General features: G+C 38.0%; 1 protein-coding gene across 1 annotated transcript in view; it reads left to right on the forward strand.

Annotated features, from left to right (window-relative positions):
• The window catches only part of RGS22 (regulator of G protein signaling 22), a 60029-nt gene that overhangs the window by 43414 nt on the left and 1526 nt on the right, over positions 1-15089 (forward strand). Inside the window, exons 21-26 of the mRNA XM_058028288.1 lie at positions 3437-3598; positions 6495-6674; positions 8159-8299; positions 11773-12042; positions 13760-13865; positions 14425-14518. Coding sequence (XP_057884271.1) covers positions 3437-3598; positions 6495-6674; positions 8159-8299; positions 11773-12042; positions 13760-13865; positions 14425-14498 — 933 coding nt within the window. The 3' untranslated portion in view covers positions 14499-14518. The remainder of the gene's footprint in view (positions 1-3436; positions 3599-6494; positions 6675-8158; positions 8300-11772; positions 12043-13759; positions 13866-14424; positions 14519-15089) is intronic.

The following is a 15089-nucleotide window of genomic DNA, read 5'->3' on the forward strand; positions in this document are numbered from 1 at the left end:
GCCTTAGCCATACAGTTGCACACAGAAGAAATACTGCTTTGTGTAAAGAATGTTCCCAAGGGGACCAAGACACAAGCAAATGAGTGAGCTTCCCATGCCGTAATTCTTTCTCTTATGCTGTCCATATTCTCCCATCTGGAGCTGCAATGCCTGCAGAATCGACTTCAGGACTTGTGAAATTCTTCTGAGTGGGGAGGTTAACTGCTACAAGCCTTGCTCCAATTGGTTACTTCAGAAAGCTGCCAAAAAGCTGGGAGTGAGGAGCCTTTCACTCCTGCTGGTTCATTAGGAAGACTGAGGAATGGGCAGAGCTAACATCTGCCTTTTATGAGTGCCTCTGTGGCTGTGATCCACATAAAGGGATCATCCTGCTGGTGGGCAGAGGCAAAGACTTGGGTTTTGCACTTCCATAACAGCTCTGACATGTGAATGTCATAGAGAGGGAAACTTCAAAGTTCGACCAAGCAGACACATATGCAACTGCATTGCTTGAAATTATAATTTTAACATTGATTATGTTAATTAAATTTTAAAAAATCCTAACCCTCTGCCTTTTTTTAGCTGAACTTTGCCTCCTTTACAAGCCCTGGCAGAAGACCAATAAGGCTAAGCTGCTTCCAGGTCTGGAAGCTAGCTCATGCCTCTTTTTGCACCTGCTGCACTGTGTTGGCAGGGAGATTAGCCCAAGTAGTTTAGAAAATGCTGTATTCAACTCAAATAAACAGTTTACAGGAAATACATAGTTCTAATGAGCTTTTAGTCTATTCCTAACTCCATTTATGTCCAATTGCTTTTTTCTTTTTCTTATTGAAAATTCAGAGGATGAAAAGATTCTTTGAAGAAAGTATTTTAGAAGAAGTGAAACCAGATGACATTCTTCACTGGCTTCATATTTCACAGTGACAAAACAGTGTGGGCATGCTATGTAGTCCTTATTCAGGAAACCTGCCCTTTGTTTGAGGTGTAATTCAGCTACAAAGAAGTTGCAGGATCAAGCCTGTATTTATGATACAGCTGTACAAAGGAACTAAAAATATTTCATACTAAAAAAAAATCAAACCCAAAATTTATTCCTCACATAATTGGTCCCTTAGAACATTATGGGTGAAGCAAACTCCACCACCAGTGGAGTGCACAGTTTGACTGGTATTGCTTCTTGTCTTCTCTAATTCCCCAGTCTTAATGATCAGGTGTTCATTTATAGCTGAAGAAGGGATGGCATTCTGTGCAGGTCCACAACAAGTTTCAGACATAAAATCCATAAGAAGACATATAAACTGTTCTACCACTGGGGTCTTAATCATTAAAAGGCTAACCAAAAAAAAGAGAATATTTAAAAAATAGAATAATAATATTTTGTTCAGCTGTAGATGAGGGATATAACTGAAGATCTTTCACACAAAGACCAGCAAAAGACAACCAGGATGTGGAAAGCGAGTGAAATTTGCTATGTCTCTTGTATCTGCAGTTTCACAGTCTTTTTCATCTGACCCTTGCACATTTTTCACAATTTCCCTGTTGACAGTGTGAGGCCCAAATGTAATGCTGTTAAAAGCAATCATGACTGTACTGGTTAGAGTGGACTGATTATTCACATTACTCCTGAATTTAGTTCCCTGCTGGATGTTCATGGCAAATCTCTCTCCCTTTCTGTCTGGAGAGGTCATACTTGAAAATAAAGGTCTCTTGTCCTGGGCTTTGGAGCACTATTAACACTCCTTAAACTAATATTGTACTTTTAATTCACATTTATCTGTGTTTTGCATGCAGTGGACTTATTTGGACAAGCTGTTCATTCCAGCATCTGGTAGTTTATTTATTATTGCAAGTGGATTACGTGCAGACACAAAAGGGAATGTGAAATATGCAGCAGAGTGGGCAGGTTTAATCATATCTCACAGTATCTGTTTCATTTAGAATTGTATTTTAATCTCACAGCACTGAGATAATATCAAATTTAAACTTTTTAAACCTTTGTAATAATAGATTTCATCAGATGTTTGCAAGTTTTTTTCCTCTTGAAGAGCAGTGAACTTTTTGTGATTGCCAACATACAAGTTGTGTACATTTGTTCAGTTGAACTTTTATTGTCTGTTGAAATCAAACTAGAGACCCGGTCACCAATTATCCATGCAAACCATCAGCACAAAAGGGATCCAGAGTGCATGTGGGTTCTGTTAAGTGAGTTTTCCCTTTGCCTGTTTGTTGGGGAGATGATTGTTCTCCATGTTCTGCTTCAAGGTTGTTGACCCATAAAATAAGTCGTGTTTACATACTGCTATAAGGATGGAAGCAACATTTTGTTCTTCCCTTCATGAATATGCCCTAGAAATAGTTTTTCTCAAAAGTTCCCTAAATTCTGGTCACAGGGAATAGAACATGTTTGGAGAAGTGGAGAAGGGCTTGGAAAATCCAACCCTACTGCCTAAATTGAGCTGACTTTATTTTCACCAAAGGACCCTCTGGACAGCCACCACCCTCCTTGCCAGGGCAGGCTGTTACCCCTGGCAGGCTCTGTGACAGGACTGAGCATAACCCCTGCTTTTAAGATAAGGTGCAGAAACCCTTTCAGCTTAGGATCAGCTTAGATTTCCAGGACTGTTGGCAACAACTAAAAATGTTTCTGACCGATGCTCACCACTGAACAGCACTCCACCCTTCCAGGACTTCAAGAGTTTTAAACCACTTTTAGAAGATGGTTTTCATTCATCCATCTGATAACAAAAGGGGGTTGTTTGGCTTGCTGTTCAGCAACAGCACAAGAACTGTTTGTTCAGGAAGGCAGGCCAGCATGAACTTCAGTTCAAACAAACTGTCCCTGCATAAGCCATCTTTCTTTCCCCACCCTTTCCTGGCTGCCTACTGTTCTGTGCTTGGCAGCATGAGGATTTCCAAAATGTCTCAATGACTTTAAATTCTATTTTACTAGTGGTAGCTTTATTTCATGGAGAGCAAAGTATCTGGCTTCTGTGGGTGATCATAGCAACACATTTCAAACCTCATTTTGTTGGTGAGATCCCTGTCAAAAGCATTTTACAACTTTAAGCTATGTGGTTTGTGTGTTCCTTTTCCTTTGTTGTTTGTTTGCATAAAACTCAAACTGTTCTCTAGAAAAGTAGCCCATTACCATAATCAATAACAAGAGCTGTTTCTATACTTTGTAGTATGCAGTCATATGGTCTAAATCATTGTCAGTCATTTCCTCTCCATCATATCTTCCAAGAAATGTTCCCCAAACCAAACTTAAAAAAAAAAAAAAGGAAAGGAAGAAATGAAACCTTGCCACATTTTATTGTATCCATGTCATAAACTCATAAACTACTGAAAGTTAGGGTCAGTGCAAAGATAAGAATCAGACAGTTTACACTAACTAATGCCTTTGTTATTGCTTTTTGAAACAAAGTTTATTTGGTGCATCTATTTTTTCTTTTGACAGCATGTGGACAATAAGAGTGTTTCTTCATCTAGTGAAATAATTGCTTTCCGCAAGGCGCTCTTGGATCCAGTGACAGCAAATCTGTTTCAACGCTTTGTGGCACAGAAGGGAGACCTCCTGGGGAATGGAGTGCTCTTTTGGCAAGAGGTGCAAAAGTATAAGGTAGGGTGGTAAAACAGAGCAAAGGGAATAGCATTCGATTTGTCAGAAAATGCATCCATTCATGCACATTAGGAGAATTTTAACAAAAATGTCTATAGGCATTCTGTTGTTCATAGTAAAGCCTCTTTCATTGTTTAAACTGTTTTTTTCATCAGTGAAAATCCTCACTTCTTAAGGGTAGCTATTCTTGACTCAAAAGCATTATCCCTGTATTTCTTTATGCTTCTTCAAACCATAGCATTCTTCTGAGTCTCTAAAGGAACACTGCTATCTTGCTAATGCCCAGAGTTTGGTATACATCTGTTGAGCAGTAGAAATATGCAAGCATTAAAATGTTCATTCTGTCCTTTTAGCTGCAATCTGAATTTGGTAATTTCTCAAAAATGAGAGGTAACTTTAAAATTCAATCAAATTTACAGATATAAAGATGGTATCAAAAAACCCCTATATGTACAATGCAGACCACAGCTCCCTTGCACTTTGCAGAATCAAATTTGACTTGAGCTGAGCTTGGGACCAAAGTGAAATGTGATGAGAAAGTTCAGCAGGGATTACATCCCTCCCATATATATGTAGTTTTGTGAAATTGCTTGTGTGGGTTGAAATACAATAGAAAATGTCTGGAGTGAAACTTTAAGACATACTGCAGCCTCCTAGGAATATCCTGGACTGAATGCAGGGTCACCACAGATCTTTCATGTATTCCTCATTCCTTTTGCCTCTGGGATATTCCTGATGCAAAAGTGCTGCCAGAGTGCAGAACCTCTTCTGGGCTCCTGAACATAGCCTATGTGTACATGGCAGGCAGGGAGCATGAGATTAGCTAACGTGCTCAGAAACTGGACTGTAAACACAGTTGCTGTTGCAGTAGCCCTTGGAGATCTGCTGCAGGCATGTGGGTGTACTTTCACTGTTGATGAATTTGAATTCGATGTCTGCATTAGAAGGTGAAGCTCCTCCTGTTTCCAGGGGACAATCTCTCTTCCCCACAAAGGTTCTGATCTCCAGGCAAGGGATCACTGGCTGAAATGCTCTCTGGGGGTGCTGCTGTCTCTCTCATGGTTACAGAGTGATTACCTTAGATTAAAACTCTGACATGAAGGTACCTGGTGTTCCATGACACAAATCCTTTTCTAGATATTTGAAGTTTTGTTGATTCTTGTGACTCTTCATTGCTACATTGTGGAGGATATGGAAACTTTCTGCAAATTAATGTGGAGCGTGCTCTTAATTCTTTTCTTTGTAGAACTGCTCTCTGAAGAAAGCCTTCATTGTTTTTTGTTCCACCCCCTTTCCTGCATTTATGTTAATTTTATTTGTCTTGTTATCCAGAAAAAGTAGAATCTGACCAGATTTCTCCATGCATGCAATGTCATGGTTGGCAGTTGATGCTCTTTGTAGAAGCAAAGGGCTGGAGTAGTAGGAGTGTTGTGGGTCAGGCTGAGCTGCAGGAATATTGCCAAAGGCGTGGGCAGCACTTTGCACAGTGCATACTTGTATTGTCTGAGCCCTATCATGCCATCAGTTTAGACAGAACTCCCTTTAGCTGTCAGTGTCTGCATTGCTCCCATAACCCATCAGGCTGGAGGCACATCTTGGGACAATCCAAAACCAAGATTTTTTTTTTAAAAACAAATATGAAGAAACATAACTCTGTGGATCATTTCCATCTGGTTATCTACGCTCAGTCTCAACTCTCTTCATATCATATGGCTTGTTTGTCTTCCCTCATACTACAGCTCTCTGCCTTCTGTGCTAGATGAGCAAAGAAAGCCATTATATATATAGTAAGGATATATTTAATATGTTTTTGCATTGCCTTACTTTCTTTATTATAGTTGTTATTATTCTTTTTTTTTCCTTCCCAAAACTAAAAATATTCATAACAAAGCAAGCCAGCTCTTTCACATACCACATTTCTGTTTAAAAGTCATGGTTTTAATTTCTTTGCAAAGTAAATATGTAACCTTCTATACCAAAACTAAAATCAGATTCTTCATTTAAAGAGCTCTCTTCCTGACAACTCTTGAGTGGTCATTGTGTCTCTAAGATATATGTGATAGTCTTCTAGTGTCATGTTAATTTCTTGAAATATACAGATAAAGGGAAAGTTCGTGTTTCAAAGTGTTGGAAGGACATTCTTTGAATTATTTTTCCTTCATGTCAAAGTCCAACGGTGGCATCGTCAGGGTGTCAAAACGCAGCAATAACAGGTTTTACAGGAACAATAGGATCACATTAAAAAAATAGAAAACCCCAATGTTCCTTTGACATCTCACTCCTGTAAGTTCAGGTTTGTTTTGTATTCTGTAGTGTACAGAGTTATTTCAAACCCTGAGGTTTTGGGAAACTAGAAAATCTTAATGAATGGTGAAAGTAGAAGATTTCAATAAATGGAAGATTGTACTGGTAGCTGACAGTGTCCTCTCTTGTGACAACACTCCTAGTTAGAATATCTAGTACCCTCTAAATATTTTCCCTCTTTTGTTGGAGCATTTCTTTATCTTTTGTTTGCCATGGCTATGCAAGTCATAGCAGGCTCATTGTGAAAATCAGTGCCTTTCGCACTTGTAGATGTGTTTCTCTTTTCAGAAATGTCTATTTGCCAGTAATGCATTTAAAATCTAAGCTGTTATATCCAAACATGCAGGCAGAAATTATCACCTAAAATCAATGATTGCCATGTATCTGCATTTGCAAACCAGAAGCCTCATGCATGTCTGAAGTACGGTTTTGACCATGCACATTTACCAAAAGAATTTTGCCTTGCATACTGAAGGAATTTATTGTATATTTTTTTTTTTTTTTACTATTGCTCTTTGATGACTGGTGCCCTGTAAAAGTTCTTGCCTGTGTCTCTCTCCATTGACTGAAAATGGTATTTTTTATCTTTCAGGACTTGTGCCATTCTCATTGTGATGATGCCATAGTTCAGAGAAAGATCACAGCTATTATTGACTGCTTTATTAATTCTGCCATACCCCCAGCTTTGCAGATTGACATCCCACCTGAACAAGCAAAGAAGATTGTGGAGCACAGGAAAGAACTAGGACCTTACATTTTTAGAGAGGCACAGGTAAGAAGCCGAGTGATAGGTCTGGCCAGAGACTGACTGCCTGATTTTAAGAACAGTCTTCATTGCTTATGTGACAGTTAGGACTCCACACACAAGCTAGGGCTTGAAGGAGAAAGCTACAGTCATATATTTCAGTGACTGTAAGGTCTTCAGATTTATCCTGCTCAATAAAGAAAATCTCTGACAGCTAGCTGATCCTGCAAAGGTGTTATCCAGGTCTGTGTTACAAATTCTGGCAGTAGAAATGAATTCTGTCTATGTTCTTAATTGCTTGTTCTTTACCACTAGGTTAATTTCACAGAAGTAATTTGTAGTTAGAAAGTCCGTGGTTTTCAAGTTTTATGAAAAATGCAGATGTGAGTCAAGCACAAAGACAGCTTAACTTGCTGAATGTCTTTCCCTCCTTTATTACAGAAAGTGTGTATTAAATGGCTGTAGAAAATTTTCTCTCTGATCTTTCTATTAATCAGGTTGAATAGCAATTTTGGAACTTTACTACACACTTACTATTTTCTTATCCCTTGATACTGCCTTGTCTTACCTTCTAAGTCCAAGAAAAGTAGTTGTTGTTCTTTTCCTATAAAATTCCCACTGACGCCTTTAGACATCAACTGTGAGTCCATAAAGTGGATGACAAGAGATGAATGATTTGTCATAGAAAATGGTTCATATAGGTCCTAAGAGAAAGAGAAGTCTCATTTCAGCCTGTGTAAAACCCAGTGAACTCCAGAAATCTGGCACAAAACCAAAGGAAGAACTAGGCCAAAAAGCTGTGACTGGAACCCGACAGTGGCTTACATGTCACTTTCAAGCCTTTTGAGCCAGAAGCAGTGAGCATGCTTGGCTGCTTTGAAGCCAAGTTTCTCAATGCAGATTAAACATCTAAATAAATTGAAAAATGTGAGCCTTAGTACGTGCAGCAACAGAATTCACTGAGCCCCTCTGTTTGCTTTTCTAAAATTGTTTTTCTTATTCTAGTTCAAAAATGACCCTGTGAGAGATTATATAATTTAAAAATTATCCAAGATTTGCTCATAGATCTGTAATGTGGTTTAAGAGCCTTTCCAGAGGCAAAAAAGTATTTCCTTTCTCTTAAGGAAAGGAAAAAAAGCCCTCTCCCTAATGAACTGAATATTTGAAATACTTGAGCAGAACAGTGGTGCAAAAGCAATTCTACTGGTGTATATTTTATCAAGAATACTTGTAAAAAGTGATGGATGTTTTCATTAATGCAAACAATTGTTTAGGGAAATGTAAAAAAAGAAAATGTCTTTTAACTGTGTTTTAGGAAGATTTCTCACCAGTAATAAACACACTGATGAAAAGCATGTGCCGAGCAAAGCTGGGCTGAAATGTCAGGACAGAGTACGTGGGAGGAACAGGGCTGTGTGTTCAAAAAAAATAGTTATCTCATTCTGCTTTCATTTTACAGTCAACTGTTTCCTTAATGCGGTCAAGATTGACTTTATTTTCTTCCTGCGCAGATGAGTATTTTTGCTCTTCTGTTTAAATTTTGGCCAGAATTTTGTGAATTCCAAAGTGATCCAGAGAGTGACAAAATTCTAGCGTCCTTGGAGAAAAAAAAGGAAAAAGATATGCAAAAGATGGAAGGGATAACAGCAAAGGTAAGGCTCATAAAGTTTCAGGTGACCACTGATGAACTGAATAACATGAGCAAAGATACATCAAATAAAATATCTCTTGCTCAGCCTGATCCAAAGCTACCTAATCTTGTTAGATTTCAAGCTTTACACTCAACCCAGTCCTAAGGTGATTACTTCCCAATTCTGCCAGTACATATACATATGTTTGAGTTTAAGCGGGTGAGTCAATGGAATACTCCTTTCATTAACCAGAGGAAAAAGTGTATTTTAGTCACCTTTTGTGCCAAGAGAAGAGCAAAGAAGAAGGCTGAATTAAGAACAATAAATCTGTGTACAGTCTGTGTGTACTGTGGGCTACTGCAGACCTGTTTGCACTTTCATGATATATTGTCTTATATTAGAATTTACATTCTGGACCACAACTGAAATCAAACCAAACCCAAACCAAAATTGATTTCATATCTGTTTTCCAGAAGGACCATTTAAAAATCCTGCACATTGTTTAAAAAAATATTTATGTGGTAATTAATTTGCATAATCTTTGCCTTTGCTTGAATATTTTCTCAGCTTTGAAAGTGAAGTTGTTAGACTGTTCACAGCAAGTTTCCAGACAGTTCCAGCACATTAACAAAACTGTGACCTCTACAATGGAATGCTTGTTTGTAAAATTGTTTTTCTTGGATTTTTAAAATTAAAATATAATGGACTTCTTTTTCTATTGATTATAGGCTTTGAAAAAGTTTATTTTTTATTAAATACAATTGTTTGGCAAGCTTTGAGGAGAGAACATTCTTTTAAGGACAGAGAAATTACTGGACTTGCAGACTATAATAAGTAGCATTACAGAGACCTTGATGTATTCTAAATGCCATGTAGATGTGCGGAGATGTTCCACGTGATGTGAGCCACACAGGTATCTGGACAGATACATAGGCCCACAAGAACATATATGCATTGTTATTTTTCTTATGCACATGAAAGCTGAGGACCAGTGAAGCATTACTCAAGGCCACACAGCAATGTCAAGGGAAGTCTAAAATCCAAGAACTCATCTTACTTTCTCCAGAGCACAATGTCTCCATATATATATGTCTGCCAAGGCCACTGGCAATACTTATAGTGCAAGAGTGAAATATTTCAAAGTAACAAACTTTTACATTTTCACAGACTTATTTTCCATCTGTTTGTTGCCTGTCTATGAGATTTCTGATCAAGATCAAGGAATAAAGAAGAAATATTAGGCAGGAGGGCAAAAGCCTAGCTTTTATGGAGAGCAAATCGGAATGGTGAATTATGCTTCTAAGCAGAGAAATAGAGTAAGAAATTGTAGAAAATGACAAGCAGAGAGTACAGCTTTGTAAACAGTTTGTACGCTATTCTTCTCCTCACAAAAAAAAAAAAAAGATCAGTAAACCAGTTACCTTTTAAAATCTCTTAAAGAATGGGTGCAACACATAATTTTTCCCACTACAGTAAAATCCTTTTTTCATTCTGTTATTGTTTAAAGAATTTGCCATTTCCTGTTCTCTTGCCTGGGAAATCTTGAGATTTCTCTCCTCTCAGTGACAGCATAATTCAAATGATGCAGTATCAGTATGAAGGATACTGATAACTTTCATCTAACATGAGCAACAGCAGGTTCACTTGTTGGCTTGTGGAAGGTGATGATTTCTTGGCAATGAAAAGAAGGACTATCTTCCTCTGCCCAAACAGGCTCATTGAACAAGAGCAAAGCTCTTGTTAGAAAGGGTTAGAAACAACTTTATATATATATATATCTCCTCTCCACCCCACAGATCAGTTGCTATTTTGGGTTTATCTCAAACAGAAAAACCATACTCCTAGGAGAGGAATTTGCTTTCTTCTTCCTTTACACATGTCCCTGGGGCACTGAATCTACCTGTGCTCACCTCAGTTTTAGAACTGAACAGATAAGAGTTGGACTTTCATGAAGTATACTGGAAAAATGGGCAGACAAGGAGCTGTTCACTGAGCAATGATGCATAACTTGGTATTGTTTGACTATCTCAATATTTTTTGTGTGCCTATTTGTTATTTAAGGGGCAAAGTCTACCAAAGAGTAGAACTCATCCTGGCAATGGACTTTTTCCTTTGTTAGCTCCTAGATGCACATCCACATACTTTCAAATATATAAGTCACTTCTTTCAGACTGCCTTGATGCCAGTACTAGTATTTTGTTGTATACATGATTGCATTTTATCTCCAAAATAGATTTTGGATTTTTTTTGCTTTCAAGTGCACAAAATAGCTTTAAATTTTTAGCTTTAACTTACATTGTAGATTTGTACATACTCCTTCCATGTCCTTATCAAAGAAAGCCATCAATATTATTTTCCTTTTCTGTGTTTCTGCTATGTCTCTTAGCAATAAGCTTATTTGTTAGTAAGTGGTGTAATGGCATGGGATCTAAATCCACTATAACATTGCTTAATTTATTATGAGAAGTAATTTTTAAAGACCTTGCTTAATTCACCATTCTCATTGAGAGAGCCAGCAAACATAAACTGCAGTGCAGTAGTATTCACAATGGCTCTGTGTTTGCATTGGCATCCCCATTCCACAAAATGAGTGTGCCACAGAAGCTACTGAGCCTGTTTCTGCAGAGAAGATCAGCATCACACTGCCTGGGCAGCTCTGCACCCAAAAGTCACTCTTACAGCTGGTGGGTTCATAGGATAGTGGGCATTATGACAAAGGAAAAAGAACTTTGGGAGCAAGGAAATGAGACAGAGTGATCCTTTTCCAGAGCTTTCAGGGACTTACTAAGTGACTTTGGGAACAATTTGATCCCCTTTTTTCCCCTCACTTTCTCTCTTGGAACATGGGAGGGTTATATTACTCAGCTCTTGGAGAGAGCTCTTTGTGATGTCAAATATGAACATCGAATTGATGTTTATGAAGAGTTTTGGGATCATCAAACAGAATGTGCAAAGGAGAAACAAGCCAACATGAAAATGACAAACAGTTAATCACCAGAGCAGTTTGCCAAGGGTTACAATACCTTGTTCTTCACTGTAGACTCTACATTGCCTGTTTTCCTAACTTGTATACTTGTAGTTCATACACAGCTACTGGACCAAGCTGGAATTAATCACGATGAATCTTGCATTCTACATTTTATACCTGAGGCCAAATTAGAGGCTCGCAATGTTCTCTCTGTCCTTAAAATATATTCTGTTGCAGATCTGACCTGTCACCTAGCTATATTTTGGAGCAGGTATTGAATCTGAAAGAAAGATATCTGTAGGAGTGTAGAGGACAGGAAACATAAACTAGAACAAAGACATGCTTTAAAAAAGCAGCTGATACTTTAAAGTATGCTCAGTATGATGAATTATGAAGCTAAGCATTACAAAACATTACTGCAAATGATACTATCTCATTTCCAATGACAATTTTTGGTTCCTCAGACTTTGCTTTTTACTTTAGCTCTGTAACTATTGTTCACATCTAATTATGAGGTTTTTTGCAGGGCAAAGAAGCGGGAAAAAAACTCATTAATTTGGCTCAACCCAAGTCCTTGACTCAACCCAAGTTCTTGAGTCAGCCCAAGTCCTTGACTCAACTCAAGTCCTTGACTCAACTCAAGTCCTTGACTCAGCTCAAGCCCTTGACTCAGCCTGAGCCCTTGACTCAGCTCAAGCCCTTGACTCAACTGCCAAAGAGTGTTTTGCTAGATGAGCTTGATGTTAAGAGAAAATCATCAACAGCTTTAGCACCTGTAGAAGGACCGGGGAGGAAGGTAAATAATACATGTTCCTACAGATGTTATTCAAGAGAGATAAAATGATCTTGGGAAAAGGGGAAGGGGAAGTTTGGTTTTGAAGACTGCTGTCAGATGGTTCTTCAATATCTGTTCATTTCTCTACCATTAGCTTTGCTGTTTTAAGTTTACCTGTCTTACAGGTGATTTTTTTTTGTTCTTTATTAATTTTTTTTTAAGATGTAGGTTCTGAGTAGTATTAAGAGCTAACAGAATGTTAAGGTCTTATGGTATATGGATTAAAAAAAGAATCTATATTTAAAGATAAATTGAAGAAAAGGTAGTTCAGTTCTGGAATAAGAAGCTTTTCATTATTTGGGAAATTTATATCCTGAAAGAATTTGGTTTAGGCTAGAGTCCTGTTCTTGTCATATGTCAAAAACTGAAGCTGAACTGCTTTAGAAAATCTAGATATTTGAAAACCACTTCAAGACTTCCTCCATAACAACTCTGACAATGCATCAAATCAATAGTGAAAAAGTAACAGTTATTTTAGCTGGAAATGGGAAAACCAGACATGCTACATTGGACATATCAAGGGATCATTCATGGCTGAGTTGGCATTGCCAGAACATAACAGGGAACCTGTGCAACCACATAAGCACAGATATGTCATGAGAATCAGGAGTAAATCACACTTTGGCCACTGCTTGTATTCCATAGAGCTCTTCCCACAACATTATGGTAGTGGAGAGCAGAATATAGAAAAAGGTACCGTGAAATACCCCCAAAATCTGAAATCACAGTGTGAATTGCATAGATAAGCTTACACTCTTACCCTTAAGCAGACCTTGTTACTTTTGCTCATACCTATTAAAAAAAAAAAAAAGTGAGTTGAGCAAGGCAGTACATCCCTGGTATACATTTAAACCCTCAAAAAGAGGGCTTAATAAACAATAAGCCCTTCTGCAAGCCCCTTCCTACAATAGGAAGGTGATAGAAGTTCTTACTGCATCATGACATGACAAATTTGCTCCAAACTTCTCATGCCATAAGATAAAAACCAGGCCAAATAAAAGTGCAGTTCTCATCCTGTTTTGGAAAGGCAACCTATTATTTACATGCAATCTGAACTGTGGTTGTTTTCTTTAAAAGCAGTATTTTATCCTTAGAAAAGGAAAGGATGGCATCTCCAGTTGATCTGCCTCTAGCGGTAGCAGCATTCTGCTGGAGAGGACAGGCAGAAGGAGCTGTGAGGCTCATGAGACCTTCAGTGAAAGGACATAAGCTAGAAACAGCTTTTCTTATATGTATTTCCTCTCCACCCCACAAATCAGTTGCTGGTTTGAGTTTATGTCAAACAGAGTAATCATAGTCCAAGGGGAGGACTAAGGGTGTAGCACAGAGACAAAATTAAGTCCTTGATAGCACAAATGATATTTGGGAGGGTAAAGATCTGCTGCTTTGCTTTTGAAGAAGAAAGGAGAGAGAATAACACTCAGACTAGGGATGAAGAATAAATATAAACATTGTATCTGTCAAACTTGCTTAAATCATGGTGTTTTGAGATTTACTTATTTACAGGAATACTCTTTTCCCCATTATTCCAATATTGTAATGTTTAAAAAATCTTCTTAATATTTGTAATTAGCCAATAATAGGAATATAACATAAAGTTTTTTATCTTACTGTTGAAATGGATCAGAAGCTACAGTGTTGTGACCTGAAGGCTGATGGTTTTTGATGGTTCTTGCAGGCTTCCTGGTCCTATTCCAAGTACATAGAAGCCTTGGAGCAGGAAAGAATACTCATCAAAAGGCAAGAAGATCTGCAGAAAACCTCATCATCATCACTCCCTGCAGGTTATTAACCAAGCTCTGTAGTTGAGCAGGACAGGCTTAGAGCATAGGTGTACTTGTGTCCTTGCAGTACAAGGACTTTGCTTGCTCTTCTTCGGAGTTGTGTACAGAAACCTCTGGCTCTCTTTTGCTGTCTGTAGGGGAGTTGCTCTCTGGGCTGTACTCATGAGTGGTATATTTTCTAAGAAAGAAAAAGTAAAAGTTGTAGGGTGTCTTTGCATTGCCTTTACAGCACAGGTCCTGCTGCAGAGAGGAATAAAGCCATTTCTTCATTCTGCAGTGATATGGCAATTGCATACACATTTCACCTCCCTGGCTTCTTGTGCTTCATCAGCTAACTTTCAAGCAGATACTGAAACCTCTTTCTCACATTCTGTCAGTATGTTTTTGGACGCATTGCTTCATCCTTGTTTCAGCTGTGAATATCCTTGTAGGTCTTTGCCAAGGATATTATGACCTGTTTGTTTATTAATTTAAAACATCCATTTAGTAGTAGCAATAGCACTATGTAATATTCACTTCCTTCAGTTTCACATAATTTTAATTTTTTTTCCAAATGCAGGTTATTTGTCTATGTCCTCCCGGAAACCTGAAAGTTTTGTAAAAGCCACCATTCCTACAAAGCCTAAATTCTGAATCTTCCCAAGAAGCAGGAAGTGAGTACCAGACTGACAACAAGTGTGCTTTGAAATATGAATTCTTAAAAGCCAGTTTTCCTGCTGCCAGTGCTGATGCTCATTAGTAGCAAGTTATCCTGCTCCAAATCATGTTTAACTTAAGCTGTACAGCCTCCATATGAAAACAAACTTATTTTTCATGTCAGCCATGGTTAGCGGATCTAATGTTGACCAGATGGAATTTTGTTGCAAAATGGCAGTCTCTGAAATTAGGTTATCTAAGCTTTCCAGTTAAGATTTTTTAAATAGGAATATGAGATGACTGGAGAAATCTCAGACCCTCTGAAGTTACTGTCAAGAACCTGACACAGAACTAGCAATAGATCACCTCTGCCAAAGCCAATTAAATATTAGACTGAGAGAAAGAAGTGGGACAGCAAAAAAAAAAAAAATTGATAAAGACAGAAAACCAGATTTTGCTTCAAGGCTTAAATTCCTAGAAGGAAGAATCCTCTAGGGGTTTGTTTTTTTAGTCTTTTTAAGCCAATGTTTAAATTAGGTGGACTTAAAAAAGTTAATAGGACTTGGAATATTGCTGCTTTCCTTCTCT

This window comes from Melospiza georgiana, chromosome 1 (assembly GCF_028018845.1).
Source record: "Melospiza georgiana isolate bMelGeo1 chromosome 1, bMelGeo1.pri, whole genome shotgun sequence".
Classification (NCBI taxonomy): domain Eukaryota; kingdom Metazoa; phylum Chordata; class Aves; order Passeriformes; family Passerellidae; genus Melospiza; species Melospiza georgiana.